The sequence below is a fragment of the Helianthus annuus genome, chromosome 5, assembly GCF_002127325.2.
Source record: "Helianthus annuus cultivar XRQ/B chromosome 5, HanXRQr2.0-SUNRISE, whole genome shotgun sequence".
Classification (NCBI taxonomy): Eukaryota; Viridiplantae; Streptophyta; class Magnoliopsida; order Asterales; family Asteraceae; genus Helianthus; species Helianthus annuus.
The window spans coordinates 8,450,121-8,469,192 of NC_035437.2; the positions used below are offsets into that span (position 1 = coordinate 8,450,121).

A 19,072-nucleotide genomic window follows, 5' to 3' on the forward strand; every position below is an offset into this window, starting at 1 on the left:
AGCATAACCACATAGTGTAACATACATGAGCAATGGCTAATTTCCTAATTTTCTCTAAAAGTTATTTTCACGTTTAATTGTTGAGTTTATGTGTGGACTAGGGGTGTTCACGGTTCTGTTGCAAACTATGAAACCGTCTAAACCGGTTTCCGGTCAGTTTTTTCTTAACTTTCAGTCGGTGGGTTTGAAAATTTTCAAACCGTAGTGAATGGTTCGATTTACGGTTTATACGGAAAAGCGACTATATAAAGTCGGACCTAACTGTAAGATTTGATTACATATTTTAGCTTTATTATATATTTTATATTACACATATTTAAATATCTATATTTTGTATTAGGTTTAACTAAAATTAAACTATGATTATATCATTTATAAGTTGCTTATTTTTTTTCTTTATATTATGATTATGTAGGTGGTGAAGAAGAGTCGTTTGATCCTATAACCAAGAAAATATATAACAAGTTAAAAGTATTAAAATTAAGAGTTGCCAAAAAAATATTAGCTTTTGTTCCCACATTATTTCATTTGCAAATTGATTAGTTCAAAATGGTTTTATGTTTTATGACTTTTTTTTATAAAAGTCTTATAACACCCAAACTGAAACCAAACCGTTCATAACGGTTCAGTTTGGTATTAATTTTCAACACTTTGGTTTAGGTTTTCAATTGCTAAAAACCGTAACTAACTAATTGGTTTACGTTTGACCCAAAAACATATCTAACCAGACTATGAACACAACTATCGTGGACTAGGGATGAGCATTTGGTACCGGGTACCGGTATCGAACCAGTATCGAATCGTACCGGATATATTCGTACCGGTTCCCATTTTCTTCGTTTTTTCGGTACTGATATTTACGAGTAAAACTCCAGTAATTACCGGTACTATACCAAACCGATGTATTCGGTACCAGTACCACTTTTCCCGTTTTTCAGTACCGATACTTTCGGTATTGGCATCGGTTCGGTACCGAACGGGTGACTTTAATAAACAAGAAGAGCGACTTGTCATGTACGTACACACATATCGATGTACGTATGTGCTTCCAGAAACCCAACACCTATCATTTGTCTTTTTCCTAAAAGAAAAGGTTTTCCTTTATTTCTATCAACTAATAAAAAGAATTTTGGCCAGCCAAGAGGGAACTTTATGACCAAACACAACAGGAACAAAAACCTTAGCAAGCTGCTACACGTATTAATTTGTGTAATATACTTGTATACTGATGACATAGTTAGCTTAAACTTAATAAACTGGCTAGAATACAATACAGTTTAAAGAGTTGAAAGGTAAAAGGGTTTGAAATTGACTAGCTGTCGTGAACAGCAAAAAGCACAAGACAGTGACAGGCCACATCACACTTTACGTGTGAACTCTCCCACTCAGCCGCAAAAGGAGCATGTGGGAGAAGACATCCTTTTACCCGCAGGTCGAAAGCCTTTAACCTATCAAATAGGCAAGCCCTCCACTGCAGCCATGGATCACTAGTCAAAGGTTTCTTCTTATAGCCAGCGATTTCTCTATAAATGACAACACCTTGTCATTCAGCTGGCCACTCCGGAAATCTCACTTCTCCCCTCTAGAAATTGCTTCTTAAATGTTCTATTCTTCACTCACTTTAACACAATCACATTACACACAAACATTCTGGGTTGAATATTCTTCAATCCATAATTCAATACAAACAATAACAAAGTGATCCAACCCTACGTATTGCATACGTGGGGGGACCCCACGACTTGCGTTAGGCAAACCGAAACCTTTGAACCCTTTTGCCTAACCAGCCCAGTCACTATCATTGGTCTGATATTTGTTGTAGCAACAAGTTGGCGCCTACCGTGGGGCTACGCCGCTAAGTTTATCAAAAAAGACCAGTAGTGTAGCTCCAACTTCATGGAGTTCATCATGTCTGAAAGCGAGTCTCATGGTGAGTGAATCAAGTACCTCGTAACTCAACACCTAACGCTGGCCAGACATCACCAGCTACATCTACACCGTTTTCTACACCAGGAGACACTCCAACGGGAACCATGTTCCCGGAGTTCTCCTCTTTTCAGACACCAACCCCTTCTCGCTCAGGGGTTCCTTATCCTCTAATCGGTGCAACAAGTACACCGGAATGCATCAATTTAACACTCGAAGGAGAAGCAACAAACTTTTTATATTTGAGATCTCTTCTCAACCCATATGTGAGCCGGGAAAGAGAAATGGAATAAGAATAAGGCTGGACTATGATGAGTCTAAACCTTCATTGTCACCAGGACCACCGCCACTTCTTTTAGTCGCTCACAACCGGCTACATCCCGATTTGAAGCTGGTCCTAGTCATCTCCCACCTAACCCAAGCCCTTATCCCTTAAGAGTAGAATAGGATCTTGTCAAACCCTATAAGCCTAGCAATTTGTCTTGTTTTTCCCAACAAATTGTTGATTATGATTTTCAAACCCGGATTAAGATATCATACCACATAAGAACCTATGATGGAACTGAGGATCCTGAAGATCACCTCCAAATTTTTATTGGGGCAGCAAGAATTGAAAATGGTCCAATGTCGAATGTTATCTCATGTTCATGCAAACCCTTGTAGGGTCTGCCAGGATATGGTTCAACGACCTACCTGAAAGAAGCATTCGAACCTTTGACGATCTAAGCAAAGGTTTTCTTGCCAACTTTTCACAACAACGGAGGTATGTCAAGGATGCAACAGTGATTTTCCAGATAAAGCAACGAGATGATGAAAGTCTCAGAGTGTTCATCGAAAGATACAAGAAGGAAGAGTTGACCTACGTGGGTGTTGATGAAAAGATGAGGGTGGCAGGGTTCATGAATGACATCACCTCCAAGTACCTTACAAGGGACTTCAATAAGTGACTACCCAAAACCCTTGAAGAGGCCCTCGAAAGGGCTGAAGCTCACATTCGAGGGGAGGAAGCTGTTGACATCAAAGAGCAAAGGAAAAGAGCTCCTAGTTAGCGAAGTAAGAGTTCCAATAGGAAAAGAGGAAACTTTGGCTCCTATGACAAACGCGCTAGAAGTTCGGACCCAAGAAGGCCTCAAGGCAGGAACCCTCTAAGCCGAGAAAAATCTGTAAGCTTCACAGCCTTAACAAAGACCCAACAAGAAATCTTGGCCATGGAAGAAGTAAAACACAGCTTCGACCTCCTCGACCTTTACCTAAAAGCAAGAGAAACGAAAACTCCACCCAATATTGTGAGTTTCACGAAGAGAAAGGCCACCATACCAACAATTGCTTCCAACTCAAGAAGAGAATCGAAGAAGCTGTCAAGTCCGAAGAACTAGCCCACATGATTAAAGGGTTTGGCAAGATCTTGCGTCTCCATCGAAACTAGAAACTCTGCAACCAATCAATGATGATATTTTAATAGCAGATCTGAATCAATCACCGTCCTTCATTTCCTACATCATCATCGTCATATTCTGTCACTGGGAATCACCGTGAACTGCCATTACCAGGTGACTTTCGTGTGAGTCAGTTTTGTGTGAATATCATCCGACTCTTTCTCTTTCTATATAAACATCACATCTAACTCTTGATTATTTTAAAATTTGGGGATTTTGATGATAAAAGATAGGGTTTGATTCTATGGTTATGTTTTGAAAGGGGTTTGGGATGATTTCGGATCTTGTTGAAGTTAAGGTTGGATTTGGATTCAAAACGACGGCTATAACGGTTTTTATCGAGATTTGGGTGGCTTGTTCGAAGGAGATAGGGTTTCAAACCCGAATGTTCAACAGCGAGTGATTGTGGCTGGTGGTAGTCGGCGAAAAATGATGTTCAGGTGGTGGTGATGGTGGTAGATGGTGGCACCGGGGTGGTGGGTGGCGGGCGGTGAGTGTAGAAGAGAGAGAAGGATCTGTAGAGAGAGACAGCGTGAGTAGAGACTATGTATTTGTTGTATGTATACTTTACATTTAAATACAAATTACCCAGTTACCCTTATTTTATATTTGTAATTACCAAAATACCCTTTCAGTTAACATACAATATGGATGGAGTTAAGCCCGTGGAGCAAACTGGCGATAAAATCGAAACATCAGGGAGTAAAATAGCTATTTTAAAGGATTGGGGCAAAATGGTTAAGACGACCAAACTACAGAGAGTAAAACGGAAGTTTACTCTTAGACTGTCCGTAGCGGGGCGCCATCACAATGTAAAATAGGGCATAGCGCCCTTTGGGGTAATTTTTTTCCCTCCTGCGATACATTTCACGGTGTGATCAATTATTCCCCACTCACACACATATACATACATATATATAAAGCCCATACATATATAACCCCATTACACACTCAAGTTATATAAAGCTCCTATCTTACACAATCCGCCACTTGTCGCATAACGTCCCACAAGAGACTTTATGACTACACATGACCTTAGGGTATACGGAGTCGACTCGTTAAAGGTCTTTGGCACCGATCGGTGACCACCACCACAATTGTTTACCGATCAAGTTTAACAATTTTGGGGGCGAAATCAGTGAACCTTCACCGAATCGGTGAAGGTGAAGGAATGGGGGAGAGAAAGAGAGGGGTGTGTGGTGGGGTCTATGCCTTCTCAACCAATCACATATTTTTCTTTTTTTTTTTAAATAGTTTACCTATTCCAAAGTGTCTAAGCACCGCCAACGTTTTTGAGCAATAGGTAAACAAAATAGGTAAAATGATGTGGAACTGTTTGATTGGGTGATTTGAGAGTTTATCTATTAAAAGTGTTTAACCACTCTCTACACCCTTATGCAAAAGATGAAATCATTTTATTAAGATTATAATATGGCTTTATTATGAGATTTGGAGAAAAAGGGATTATAGTTGTTGGACATGATGAAGATGAAGGGGATACAAGGGAAATTTATAGAGCAATAATGTTTGGTTTCCCTACCAAAAGTGGTTCTCCTGATGTGTCACATCTCCATTAACTAACATGCATGCGTTTTAAATGATGAGGTAAATTATGACCATATTTCTGTAGTAAATATCAATACCTTTTTACTGTTAAATTCAAAAATATTTCCCACTCTTTTAAAAAATGTTATATTTACATAAATGTCAAAATATATATATTTTTTTGAACATATATAGAAACTACATAAATGTCAAAATATATAGAACACCTTTAAAGAAACTAATAATAAATGTAAAGTGAGGGTAAAGATAGTGTAAAAAGTGCTCAAAGTGTGAGAAGTGTAAGAAGTGTATTATAACACTATATATAATACTATATAACACCATATAAACATCGTATAACAATATGTAACACCATATAATACCATATAACACTATGCAACGCTATATATCATTATATAACAAATATAACACTATACATCTATAATAGACATGCTATCAGACAACCTATAGTGTTATATTTGTTATATAATGATATATAGTTTTATATAGTGTTATATGGTATTATATGGTGTTATATATCGTTATACGGTGTTTATATGGTGTTATATAGTATTATATATAGTGTTATAATACACTTCTTACACTTCTCACACTTTGAGCACTTTTTACAGGATCCTCTACCTGTAAAGTGATATCCAAAAGGAATAATAACAGAAAATGTATCTTTTTAGAAACTTTTATATTAAGAACTACATCAACTTATCATATCAAATTAACTTCGAATTTGTATATTCTAGTTCATTTCACAACCAAATCCCTTTTCCCCAGTCAAATAAAATAGATTAATATTTTTTAATTATTTATATTGTTTTTGAAAATTTATTTACAAGTTATATGTGAAAATAACTTTAAAAGAGGGAGATGGTTAATCTTCCATTATGTGATGGCGTTGATAACCGAAAGACAATGAGGTACATGTATTAATCGGCAGTTGTCTCAATTGTTGAGTGTTATATGTCTTATGTCTAAGGTTTGATGCAAAACTACTATCGAGTCGGGGGTTTCACTGGAAGCAGTCTCTCTATTCCTACGGGATAGAGGTAAGGCTGTCTATATTTTACCTTTCTCAGACTATACCTTAGGGTGAAGGGGGTGCTCACCTAATAGGTGAGTCCCCTCTCTTACGCCAAACCAATCCTCGTGTGCCACGTCAACTCCCCTCTTAAACTCCCCTAACACCCTAAATTGATGGCGGCACTCCCCTCTTAACTCCCCTTATTTTTTTATTCAAAAAAAAGAAAGAAAAGAAAAAGAAAAACAAGTGATTGGTTGGAAAATGTGAAAGGCCCCACCATCTCTCCTTCTTCACGCGGTGAACTCCCACCCAAACCACACCTCGATTCGGGATCCCGCAGTGATGGCGGCGGTGTTCCCGATCGGGGAAACCCTTCACCGATTCCCTTCCCCGCTTACACCCCGTACACCCTTAGATTTACTATTGATGAGATTTAGTGAGTATAATGATAATGATGATGTAGATAGGTAAGTAAGGCATAAACCTCTTGTTCCGGATGAAGACTAAACTTTGATGAACACATGTGACGATGTATTTCCAACTGCTTATATATCATATATAATAATATTAAATAATAATAATAATAATTATATATTCTTAAATAATATTTTTTTTTAGGTTTAAGTGTGTAAATAACCATTAGACATTGTTGGAAATTGGAATAACCTAACCCTCTCTCAAGATACATCTTTTTAGGTAGTTCATAAAAAACATTAAATTCTACATTTTATTTTAATAAGCAGCATATTGCCATATTACATGTAGTTGAATATGTATCAGAAACTAAGGAATTACATCGTCACTTTCGTTGTTTAATATAAAAAAAAATAATGTTTCAGCTAAATAAATAAATTTATTTTTTCTAGAGATCAAGCATGACACGAAAGTTAGCTAAAATAAAAAGTTATTGGATCTTATCACCCTAACTATTTGTTTTTGATCTCTGTCACTCTCAACTTTGACTTTGGCTATCACCATGGTTGCAAAAGTCGCTAGGCGCTCCTTAGTCGGTCGACCGGGGAGTTGAGAGTACTCGGCCTAGGCGGAGAGTACTCGGGGAGTACTCGGACATGTTAAATTATAAAGAAATAAGTTTTTGGAAATTAAATATATGTCAAATAACATAAATTTACTAATATCTATAACAAAATACATGAAAATGATATTCATTCTTTGGTATAACAGGCATAGAAATTATGTTTTATTATTTTTTAAGTCAAACAAGGCCCGAGTTGACCTACTAGATACAATTTTGGCCGAGGTTGACTTTGTTTGACCGATTCCGAGTAATTAGGCGGAGTCAAAGAAAGTCGCCTCGGCAGCCTACCTTGTAGCGACTACTCGGGGAGTACTCGGCCTTGGAAACCTTGTTTTACAACCATGGCTATCACCACTCCCAACTTAACACCAAGTGTGTCATGTCACCCCGTCGTTAAATAAACACTAACTACGTTTGTTTTATAATCCTACGTATCATACTAATCCAACGTGGCATGGTGACGTGCTAAAGGAAATTGTTTCACCTTGGTAGGCTTATAAAAAACCCCAAATATCATACACTTAGCACAACTCAGACGCTCATCTCTCTTCTTAGCGATCGAGCCCTAATCTTTGTTAATCGACGATTCAAGGCAAAAATCACACACTATAGAGGTACGTTTTATGTTAGGGTTTATTGCATTTTGATATCATACGTCGATTGAACTGATGGAAGTTATCGAAGTGATGCTTTGGTATGATGGATCATTAGATTTTAGTTTTGATCAACCTCAGTATATTGGAGGTGATTCTAAGTTGTTACGCTTAGATTTTGATCATCTTGCATACTTTGAGCTAGTAGAGTATGCAATGGAAACGGACTGCTATAAAACTAGGGATTTTTACATGTACGGGTTGAATGCTAGTGATGGTCAATTCAAGGTTCTTTTGAATGATAAAGATGTTTTGGACATGGCATTTAAGGCTAGAACCTGGGCTGAACCATTAATGAAAGTATTTATTCAAGAATGTCTAATTACTTCTTAACAGGAAGTCAATTACACTTCCCAGCCCATTAAACCACAAGCCCAATCTACTTCCCAGCCCATTAAACCACAAGCCCAATCCATTTCACGGCCCATTAAACTAAAAGGCCAGCCCAAAAAACCAATAGCCCAGTCCAAAAAAAGTAGTCCATGTCAGGAGAGTGACTAGGGCATCTGGCAAAAGTGTTTCCACTCCTGTAGTCCCTAGATTTGGATTTACTGCCTCAGGTAAGGAGGTTGTACTTGAAGAACCTATTATTGTACAACACGCTGCATGGGCATTTGACTTGGATAAGGAGACTAGTGTTCAAAAGGGTGTAGTGGAAGAAACAGTTGGTCAAGATAAGGCGCCTAGTGTTCAAGAGAGTGTAGTGAAAGAACCAGTTGGTCAAGATAAGGAGCCTAGTGTTAAAGAGGGTGCAGAGGAAGAAGTGTTTGGTTTGGATAAGGAAACTACAGGTATAGAACCTGACTTGGATGTTGCAAATAGAGATGATAGTGAAGACAGTGACTATGATGTTGACTTAATTGGGACATAAGAGTCAAGTTCTGATGATGAGGAGGGTTTTTTGAGGAGGGTAATGATGATGAGTTTCAGGATGAAGTAATTGGCTCAAAGTCAGACAGAGAAGATGTTGAATGGAGACAATCACAAGATGCCATTAAACAAGCTACTAAGGATGAAGTTGCAGCTACAAAGAAGTTAGTTGAAGAGTGTATTAAACCTAATGAAAAAGAAGGTAAGTTACATGAATCTAATGATGCAGGGTATGTACATGTAGATGGATATAGTAGTTATGAGGAATCTAATGGTGACATTGCCACACCCAGTGATAGTGAGGATAATGGTGTCAGAGGTAAGAAGTACAAAGAAACTGCTCCAAGTGTAAGTGAACACACTAACCGGAAGAAGTTTACTTGGAAAGTTGGAACAAGGTTTGCTTCAAGGGATGCTTTTAAAGAGGCAGTGAGAAGATATGTTGTGACTAATGGCATGAATCTCTTCATTGCAAAGAGTGATAAGAAGCAAGAAGGTCGTTTAGTAGTGAAGTGTGTAGGAGGGTGTCCCTTCTATCTATTTTATTCACTACACATAGGGAAAGAGTGTTACATGATAAAAAGTGTGAAAAACAAACACAATTGCCAGAGAAACATGGTAAAGAATAGACATCTAACTCCCAAGTTTTTAGGTGATGAGTTCCTACCTTTGTTTAAGGCCAAGCCAAATTGGTCTACTAAGGAGATCCAATCAGTAGTTAAACAGAATTGTAAGGTGATTATAACTAAGTGGTTGGCTTATAAGGCTAGATCATGTGCACACAAAAAGCTTCATGGATTAATTTACAGATCATTATAATAAAATTGGTTCATACCTAGATGTTTTAAGGAAAGCAAATCGATCATCAACTTTTAAGTTAGAAACTGCTCCACAAGGTTTCATTAATCTAGATCCACAGGCCACATGTGAAGTATTCTTCAGATTATTTGTATGTTTTGATGGAGTAAAAAAGGGTTCTTAGCAGGATGCAGGAAGGTGTTGTGCTTATATGGGTGTTTTCTAAAGACATTCCTTGGGGGGATGTTGTTAACTACTGTTGGAAGGGATGGAATGACCAAATGTTTCCCTTGCATGGGCAGTGGTTGAAGGGGAAAATAATGAGAGTTGGGAATGGTTCATGGATGAGCTTAGGCAATGTTTGAGAGTAACTGATGATGGGGAATCATGGACATTTATATCTGACCAGCAAAAGGTACGTCTCCCAAAATAATAATTTAGGTATTCATTACTTATGTTTCACACTGTTGTTTGATTGTGGCAGGGTTGTTAAATGTTGTTGCAATGGTATGGCTAAAAGCAAAGCATAGAAACTGTGCAAGGCACATCTATGCAAACTGGCACAAAATATTCAAAGATGAAGAGCTGAAGGAGTTATTTTGGAAAGCAGCTAAGGCCCATTGTGAAGCTGATTATATGCAAGCCATTGATGACATGAGAACCATCAACCCTGATGCAATAGAGGCCTAACTGAAGCAGCATCCAAATGGTTTAACAGGTGCTATTTGAACACTCACACCAAGTGTGTTGTTATAGTAAACAACATGGCATAAACTTTTAATGGTTTTATCATCAATGCAAGGTCAAAACACATTATACACATGTTAGAGCATATAAGGATTCAAGTTGAGTAGGCTAGTTACTAAAAAAACAGAAATGAGTATCAGAGATGTTATCATATGCCTTAAAATCAAGGAAAAGCTTGAATTTTCAAAAGAGGCTTCTTATAGATGTGAGGTATATCCCTCATCATATCATGTGTTTCAAGTGAGGGATTTTGGTGATGTTTTTGTGGATTTGGATAATAGAACCTGCACATGTAGGGAATGGGATTTAAGGGGGTATCCATATAAACATGTGTGTGTTGTTGCTGGTTTTTTACATAAGAATGTAGAAGACTATGTTGATATGTGTTACCACAAAGAAACATACACGAAGGCTTATGAGTTCTCAATCCCTCCATTACCTAGTGAAAGGTATTGGCCCAAGATTCATCATCCTATGGATCCACCACCAATAAAATCTGCTCCTGGAGGCCTAAGAAGAATAGAAAGAGGGATCCTCATGAAGATTCAAAAAGACCAGGAAAACTTACAAAGCATGGGGTAATAATAACTTGTGGTAATTGTGGGGCTAGAGGTCACAACAAAAGAAAGTGTAGTGAAAAGGAAAAAATGACTGCATGTGAATATTTCTTAGTCCAGTTGTGTGGGTTTGTATATTGTAGGGTCTAACACTTTGTGTTTTACCAATGATTGCAGGTGAATCTACTCCTAAGAGACAGAAGAAGATCCAAAAACCCAAACAATCAAATCAAGAAGCTTCACAAGGAACAACTCAGCATTCTACTCAGGAGGGAAGCAAAAGGTCAAGCCAAAAGTCAACTAAAATGTCAACTGTCAGAGGAAAGAGCAAAGGGAAGGGGAACAAGGAAGGCTGCAGTTAAATAGTCATTGTTTGACTTTTTGTGATAACTGGACAAGTTTATGTTATCTTATAATTAGTGTGGTGTATATCCTTTTTGGTATGATCCTTTGGATGACTTTATGTTATGTTATGCTATTTGGACAACTTTTGGTTATGTAATGTTATAACTCTTTAGGAAAACTTAAGTTATTGAAATATTATGCAGTTTACAGTTTTATGCAGTTTAGGTTCTGTTTTGGTCATTGGATATGTTGACTATTTTGGTCAAATGACTATACACAGTTTAGGTTCTGTTTTGGTCGTTGGATATGTTTACTGACTTGTTTACAGTTTTGGTCATTGGATATGTTTACTATTTTGGTCAAATGACTATACACAGTTTTGGTCATTGGTTGTTTTGGACAAATAACTATACACAGTTTTGGTCTTTGAATATGTTGGACTGTGTTAGTCAAATGACTTGTTTTTAGTTTTGGTCCTTGGATATTTTGTTTACACTTTTGGTCATTGGCTGCTTTTGACAATTGATTTGTCAAATTACTTGTTTACATTTTGGGCATTGGTTATTTTGTACAGTTTGGACAAAATACTTGTTTACAGTTTTGGTCATTGGATATGTTGACTAATTTGATCATCTCATTACATGTGCATATATAACCATCATCTTATTAGAGTTATTACATGTTTATGGTCAATGGCTGCTTTTGACTATTGATTGGTCAAATTACTTGTTTTCATTTTGGGCATTGGAATTTTAATAGTTTGTACAAAATACTTATTTATAGTTTTGGTTATTGGATATGTTGACTAATTTGGTCATCTCATTACATGTATAGATATAACCATCAACTACTAGGAATTTGCATTAATAATCATCAAAAGTGTAGAATTACAACAACAAATGACTGCATACTACTTAAAGATATACAACAATATTGTAATGGCAATAAACAAGGTTAACACATATGGCTTGTTCCACTTCGACTTTATTCCAGATATCTTTGCTTTCAACAACTTGTTTTCTTCTACTAACAGCTTATTGTGTAAATCCGCGTTTTGAAACTTCAGGTCTTCATGACTGAACCTGCAGTCGGATGAATGTTGTTTAAACATATTGTCCACATCTTCTTTCCAAAAGAAAAACTTACAGTCGGATCTCTACAAAAGACAACAACATTTCACTTAAACAATAAATTCAATTCAAGGCAAAAAAGTGTTGATTAAGGTAGAACTTACCAGCCATTAAGAGCAACCATAAAATTCTTTACCTTGCCGAAGACTTTTTGTCTAACAACTCGAATCACTGCAACAATGTCGTGATGGCAGTATACATTCCCCTCTAAATCAACCTTAAATATTTTTGGGTTTTTTAATACACTGGATGCAGACGTAGATTCAAACTTAGGGCTTGTTCTTCAGTGAAATCGAGTCGATCGTATGTTATGATTAGGGCTCCAAGGTGCGTTTAATAGTGCTGAGGGATTTCTAGGGTTTGTTAAGTGTATGATATTTGGGGTGTTTTTATAAGCATGCCAAGGTGAAACAGTTTCCTTTAACACATCACCATGCTACATTGGATTAGTATGACACATAGGATTATAAAACAAACGCAGTTAGTGTTTATTTAACGACGGGGTGACAGGACACACTTGGTGTTAAGTTGGGAGTGGTGAGAGCCAAAGTCAAAGTTGAGAGTGGCATCAACCAAAAGCGAATAGTTGGGGGGTGATAAGATCCAACAACCCTAAAATAAACACAACTGGTTCACTTGAGTATATCTGAACCGTCTTCATTTAAGTTGATCGTTATAAGTCCACCAATTAAATCAAAATATATTTTTTATTCCAGGTCTTAAATATAGTTAACGTTCAACATCAACAGATAAAAAAATACCAATTTTTATTTCAAACCAGTTATATAACATATCAAAATCTATATCCAATGTTTGAAATCAACTCGATCGTTAAACGCAAAACAAAGAACTCAATAATTGATCTAGTTATCAAAACACTTCCTGAAGCATTCATATTGAAGCCTCTATTCTATATAAGACTATGGGGCATGGAGCGTGGTTTGGGACGGTGGATTGGGTTTAATGCTGGCTACACCACACCGGCTAAGCGTTGGGCATGGCGTCGCGCCTTTGGCGTGGAGATTATGCCTGGCATGGGGCGCCCGGGGGGGGGGTGACATGGCGGCCCATAGTTGACTGGATCAATGTAGCCGTTGGGGGTAGCGGGTATGCAAAACCATTTTTTTTAAAAATTTACATTTTTAACCTATAAATACCCAACCTCAAACCATATTTTTCCCATTCTTCTTCACCTACACCCACACCAAAAAAAAAGAAAGAAAAAAAACCGAACATGGTTCATTGTACCGAAGAGGAAGACATCACAATTGTGACATCGATTGTCGATGCACAACGTACTCTACAATGAAGTCAAACCGCGTATTGGGGTCGGGCGTTTCAATAATACCAACAACACGTCATCAACACGCGTCACAACTTAAACGCGTGTCAATACAAATGGCGTGAGTTCAAACTGAAGTTGGATCACTTTAAAGTTTGCTTCGACCGTGTCCCTGCGAGCGACTTAACCCACGACGATTGAGTCGAAATCGCGAAGACTGGGTACATACACGATGAGAATACGGATTTTAAGTGGGTTCCCCACTTTAATATTTATAGTACTCTGTAGGTTTTTTTTTAAATTTTTTAGGATTTAATAGGTAGTTTTTTTTTATTTTTTAGAATTTAATAAGTAGGTTTTTTTTTTATTTTTTAGAATTTAATAAGTAGGTTTTTATTTTTATTTTTTAGTATTGTGTTTTATGTAAATTTTTTTAAATTAATATAAATTGTGTTTTTATATAATTGTCAACTTAAAAAAACACATGGCACCTCACGCCGCTTCCACACCCCACTTTTTTGAGTGTGGACCGGTAGAGTCCACATCTGCCACATGTCAAGCAATGCCCCAAAACCCAAGTCCTCCACACCACATAGTCCAATATAGAGAAAAAAATAGAGAAAGCAACAAAAACACTACCATATTAGAACCTCTATAATACAAATATAGAAAGTAAAGCAAAACTCTATATTTAGATGTTCATATTTCATCCTCTATATTTTTATTGTGAGTATGTAAAAAAGAGAAAAAAATAATAAAATAAATGTTTATAAGTAACAAACATATAGAGATAAAGAGTCGGCAGTAAGGCTAGAGGGTATGGTGATAGTCCTCCAAGGGAGGATGATCCGCCACGTAGGCGCCACGTCATAGTCCTCCCAAGGATGGTCCATCCCACAAAACTAGAGGGTATGGGAGGATGGTCCTAGATGATCTTACCCCACAAAACTATATACAAGTAGTAATGCCTAATGTACAAATCACTAAAGCTTCATTAACACAAACACAAACAAAGGGGGCCCACCATATTGGAGCGTCCTGAACGTCCATTCCTCGACGTTGAAGACGGGGACGGGGGGGGGGGGGGGATGGGGTGTAGCCGGCGCCGAACCAAGACGGAGATGGGGCTAAGATGATTTAAAGAAATTAACAAAATTTTAAGAAAAGTATGTTTTTATATAAAGAGTAAATTACAAGTTTTGTCCTTTATGTTTACATCAAATTTCAGGCGTTGTCAGTTTGGCCAAAAGTTGACAGGCGTTGTCCTTTACCTTTCAAAATCTTGCACGTTTTGTCCTTTATGCCAAACTCAGTTAGAATTTTTAGTTAAATCTGGTTATCCAAGGGCAATTTGGTCTTTTTACATATATATTTAAAATTATTTTAATAAAAAAACATAAACTAATTTAGAAAACTAATATTATATATTTTATAAATACACACACTCTTATCTATCTCCCCTCTCTTTCTCTTTCTCTCTCTACCCCTGTTTCACTCCTTTCTCTATCTAGATTTCAGCCAACATCAACCTCACAGCCACCACCGCCCTCCCAGCTACCACCACCCCCACCGCCCTCACCCCCACCACAACTCCGATCATATAGCGGAGGCTTCGAAATCATGCTATGAACAATCAACTCAAAACAGAGAGACGAGTACCTGAAGATCGACCAGGTTCGATTCATCCATGGGGATAACGATAACTGAGCTTCCGATGGTATCGAGTGGTCGGTCAGTATCTCAACAAATTTCTTGCCAAACAAAAAGTTATCTTATTATCTTAAATGATAAGCGAAGAAATAGGGCTCCGATTCCAGATCTGTTACAATCGGCAGCTTCCAAAACAAAGGTTCAAACTCCTTTTTGTGATTTTTTAGGTGAAGTAAAGAAAATCAAATGAAACAACTCAAAACCCATTCTTCTCCATCATTTTTTCATCACAAATTTTCAAATGGTTTTCACCATCGATGTTTCTGTTTTGTTTTTCATAATCAAATGGAGTTTAAAGAGAGAGAGAGAGAGACGGTGGTTTTCAGTTTTAGAGAGAGGGGTTTTCAGATTTTGAAGGTTGACGGTGGGTTTTTGGATTTAGAAAGGATAGTTGTTGGTAATGGTGGAAATTGGTGGCAGGTGGGGGTTCACGATGGTGAACAAACCAAATATTAGTAATTATAGGATATCAAGCAATTGTTTGGGTTACGATAACATGTGATTATCAAATTCTTTTGTTAGTCAACTTCCTATCAAGAAATTGTGTTGTGAGTTAACTATGAGATTTTGGGTGGCTGTGTTGGGCTGGTGGTGGTGGTAATGTGGGTGGTAGCAGGTGATAGTATGATGGTGGCACATATTATATTTGTTTTATTTTTCAATTTATTACAAACTAGTCCTTAAACATAAGTTGATTTACATAATAGTCATTGAATAGATGAAATGACAACAATGCCCTCATGTGCAAGGCACATGATCAGATTTAACCAAAAATTCTAACTGGGTTTCGCATAAAGGACAAAACGTGCAAGATTTTGAAAGGTAAAGGACAGCGTCTGTCAACTTTTAACCAAAAAAACAACATCTGAAATTTGATGTAAACATAAAGAACAAAACTTGTAATTTACTCTTATATAAACATAGAATGTGAATGCTTAAACCATGTTTCCATATCTCAACTTGCTTTTATCAAACATATTTCACATTAACAAACTCAATTTAGATTGTATTAGTTCTATATAATAAACTTTTATTAATATATAGATTTCATAGTAGCTTGGTTTTTTTCTCTCACCTCCTTCCATAAATGCCATCCTTCCATATGCCCCCCAAAAAAAATCTTTAAGCAAAACAAACACGCACGCACAAGCCCCATTAAAATGTTCCTGCTCTGTTCACATTCATCTTCTCATATCTTGCTCAAATAACTCCAATGCTCCTCCATCTTTTTCCGAAAAAATCTTAAAAAAAGACTTCAATTTCGTGGTGGGGTGTCTATGGATTTTGGGGGTTTAGCAAGTCTCCTCTGTTCAGACACCACTAATAACTCTCTGATTTCTGCATTAGATTTGGATCAGAAACACAAATTCAAACATGAACAGTCTCTTTCTGGTTCTGGTTCTGCAACTGTACTGAATCATGATGAATGGAGGGAGATGAAGGTTCCTAGGATTAGTCAAGAGGAAGATATTTCTAAGGGAATGTTGTTGCAGCAGCAGCAGCAGAGATCTAGTTGCTCTGTTTTTGATGGTGCACAGAATATGCTTAGCTTTTCTGAACCCAATAGTCATTTGACCAATGCATTGCCTTATTATGCAAGAAAGAATGTTGGTATTGAAGAAACTCCCCTGTTCTGTTTTGCTCTGTTTTTTTTTTTTTTTTTTTTTTTTTGGGAGTTTAAATCTCTGATTTTGGAGATGGGTTTTGTGAATGGTCACGTGGGGTCTCAAGTTGAACACAATTAGTGGCTTATGTTTGGGAATTTGAAGAAAAGTTTAAGAAAAAGTTGAATAATAATAAAAAAAAACCCTGTTCTGTTTTTCTTTGCTCTGTTTTTCAATTTTTGAGCATAAGAATAATAAATCTCTGATTTTGGAGATGGGTTTTGCAATTGGTGATGTGGGGTTTCAAATTGAAGTAATTTTACGGTTTTTTGTTTGCTAATTTGACATTTTTGGGGATTTGATTACAGGGTATGGTGTCCGAGGGGTGCTCGCCGGAGTTAGAGGGCCTTTCACGGCGTCACAGTGGATGGAGTTAGAACACCAAGCATTGATCTACAAATACATAACGGTTAACGCACCGATTCCGTCTAATCTCCTTATTCCGATCAGAAAAGCTCTTGAAACGGCAGCGTTTTGTTATCCTGGAGCCAATCTCCGGCACACCGCCTGTAAGTTATATTTTCAAGATTTTGTTTCAAGATTGAGACAAATAAAGGGAAATGTGAATTAATTAATTAATTAACTGTGTTTGTTTTAACCAGATGGATGGGGTGGTTTCCATATGGGGTTTTCGAATAACTCCGATCCGGAGCCAGGGCGGTGCCGGAGGACCGACGGAAAGAAGTGGCGGTGCTCGAGGGACGCAGTGGCGGATCAGAAGTATTGCGAACGGCATATGAACAGAGGTCGTCATCGTTCAAGAAAGCCTGTGGAAGGCCAACCGGGCCATTCCGTCTCCAACGGACCTACCGCTACCGCCACCGCTAATGCTGCCGTCATCTCCACTCCGACTGCCACCACCGCCGCCACCGGTATCAGCCACTTGAGCCAACAAAATCAACACCAATTTGGCAGGTAGATTTTCACAATTTTAGTCTTTTTGTATCGACAACAATTAGTAGCTGCAGTTGTACTCGTATAACTGTAGCTACTAATTCTTGCCGGTACTATTATTAGTAATATAAATAATTTTTATATTTGTAATAAAGAAAACTTAATCAGAAGTGTGATTTGTGAATCTTGTGCAGAAGTTTCTTAAAAACTGGAGATTTGGGGTCTAACAAAATTCAAGATTCATCAAGCCATTCCATGTTATCTGCATCATCAATTGGGCTGAAACCGACAGCGATTTCAGTTCCTTCGGAGTTCGGACTAGTTACCTCCGACTCCTTGCTCAACCCGTTACAGAAAAACGACAATGCAGATCATAAACCGCAAAATTCTCTTCACCAATTCATGGACGACTGGCCACATCCGGCCAAATCGAACTTCATATCATCAAACTCATCCCCAAACAGCGAAAGACTCAACTTGTCGCCTCTAAGAATGGGACTGGGAGTGGGTAACACCACGGCCCCCAACGTTTTCGATGAAAGGTCTCAAGCAGTGAACTGGATCCCCGTGTCTTGGGAAACCTCATCGGGCGGGCCCTTAGGTGAAGTCTTGAATCACAATACAAACAACGGACCGTCGGCACTAAATCTGATGACAGATGGTTGGGACAGTAGTCAACAGATGACATTGTCTCCGACTGGAGTGCTGCAAAAGACGGGTTTTGGTTGTTTTTCAAATAGTAGTGCCGGAAGCAGCCCAAGAACAGACAACAGTCTTGTTGGATCCACACTCATCACATCTTCCTTGCCTTTGTTGTAAACTTTTAACTATCATGATTTGTGTTTGAAAATTCAATTAATTATGTGTATGTTAAGTTAATTTGTTTGTGTTTTTTTATGTTTGGGGCAACACTTGTGACCAAATTTAATGAAATCTAAATGTTGTTGGCACCAAATTTATGTGGTTTTGGTTGTATCATCATGTGGGGTGTGAGAATGAAAATGGAGTTGGAATTATGAATGCAATATTTGGTTGGTGGGAAGCATGTTTGTTGTTGGGTGGTTATAACTATGTGGGGTTCTCTGACTATTATTTGTGAGACCCTATGTCCCCTCCTTTCATCTGCATTATACTCAAATCATGTAACCAGGGTGTCATCATCCTTCATTCTTGATGACCATTTTGATGGTAAAGCCTACATCGATACGAGCGCCAAAGAATCCAAGAGGTTTGTGTTTTCTTGATTTTGATCATGTTTATCATGTTCAAATGTAAAGTGTTGAGTTGTGGAGTCGGATGTTCAAATGTAAAGTATTGGTGGAAAAACGTCAATTTTTTTTCCAAAATTTACACTACTGTCAGAGCGTCAAGGGGCAACGGGGGTACCCCTTGTGCAAGTTTGTCGAAGGTGGTACGTGGATGAAGAATGAGTTGATTATC

General features: G+C 37.7%; 1 protein-coding gene across 2 annotated transcripts; it reads left to right on the plus strand.

Moving 5' to 3' along the window:
- Positions 1-16,175: 16,175 nt before the first annotated feature.
- On the plus strand, positions 16,176-18,587 carry LOC110939897 (growth-regulating factor 6). Of its 2 annotated transcripts, none has more exons than XM_022181476.2 (4): positions 16,176-16,685; positions 17,047-17,247; positions 17,341-17,653; positions 17,830-18,587. In XM_022181476.2, the coding sequence occupies exons 1-4, from the start codon at positions 16,352-16,354 to the stop codon at positions 18,449-18,451; spliced, it is 1,470 nt and encodes a 489-aa protein (XP_022037168.1). In that variant the 5' UTR covers positions 16,176-16,351; the 3' UTR covers positions 18,452-18,587. The 2 variants fall into 2 exon arrangements, with proteins under 2 accessions (XP_022037168.1, XP_022037167.1); XM_022181475.2 differs by having other exon boundaries at positions 16,179-16,685; positions 17,827-18,587.
- The last annotated feature ends 485 nt before the right edge of the window (positions 18,588-19,072 follow it).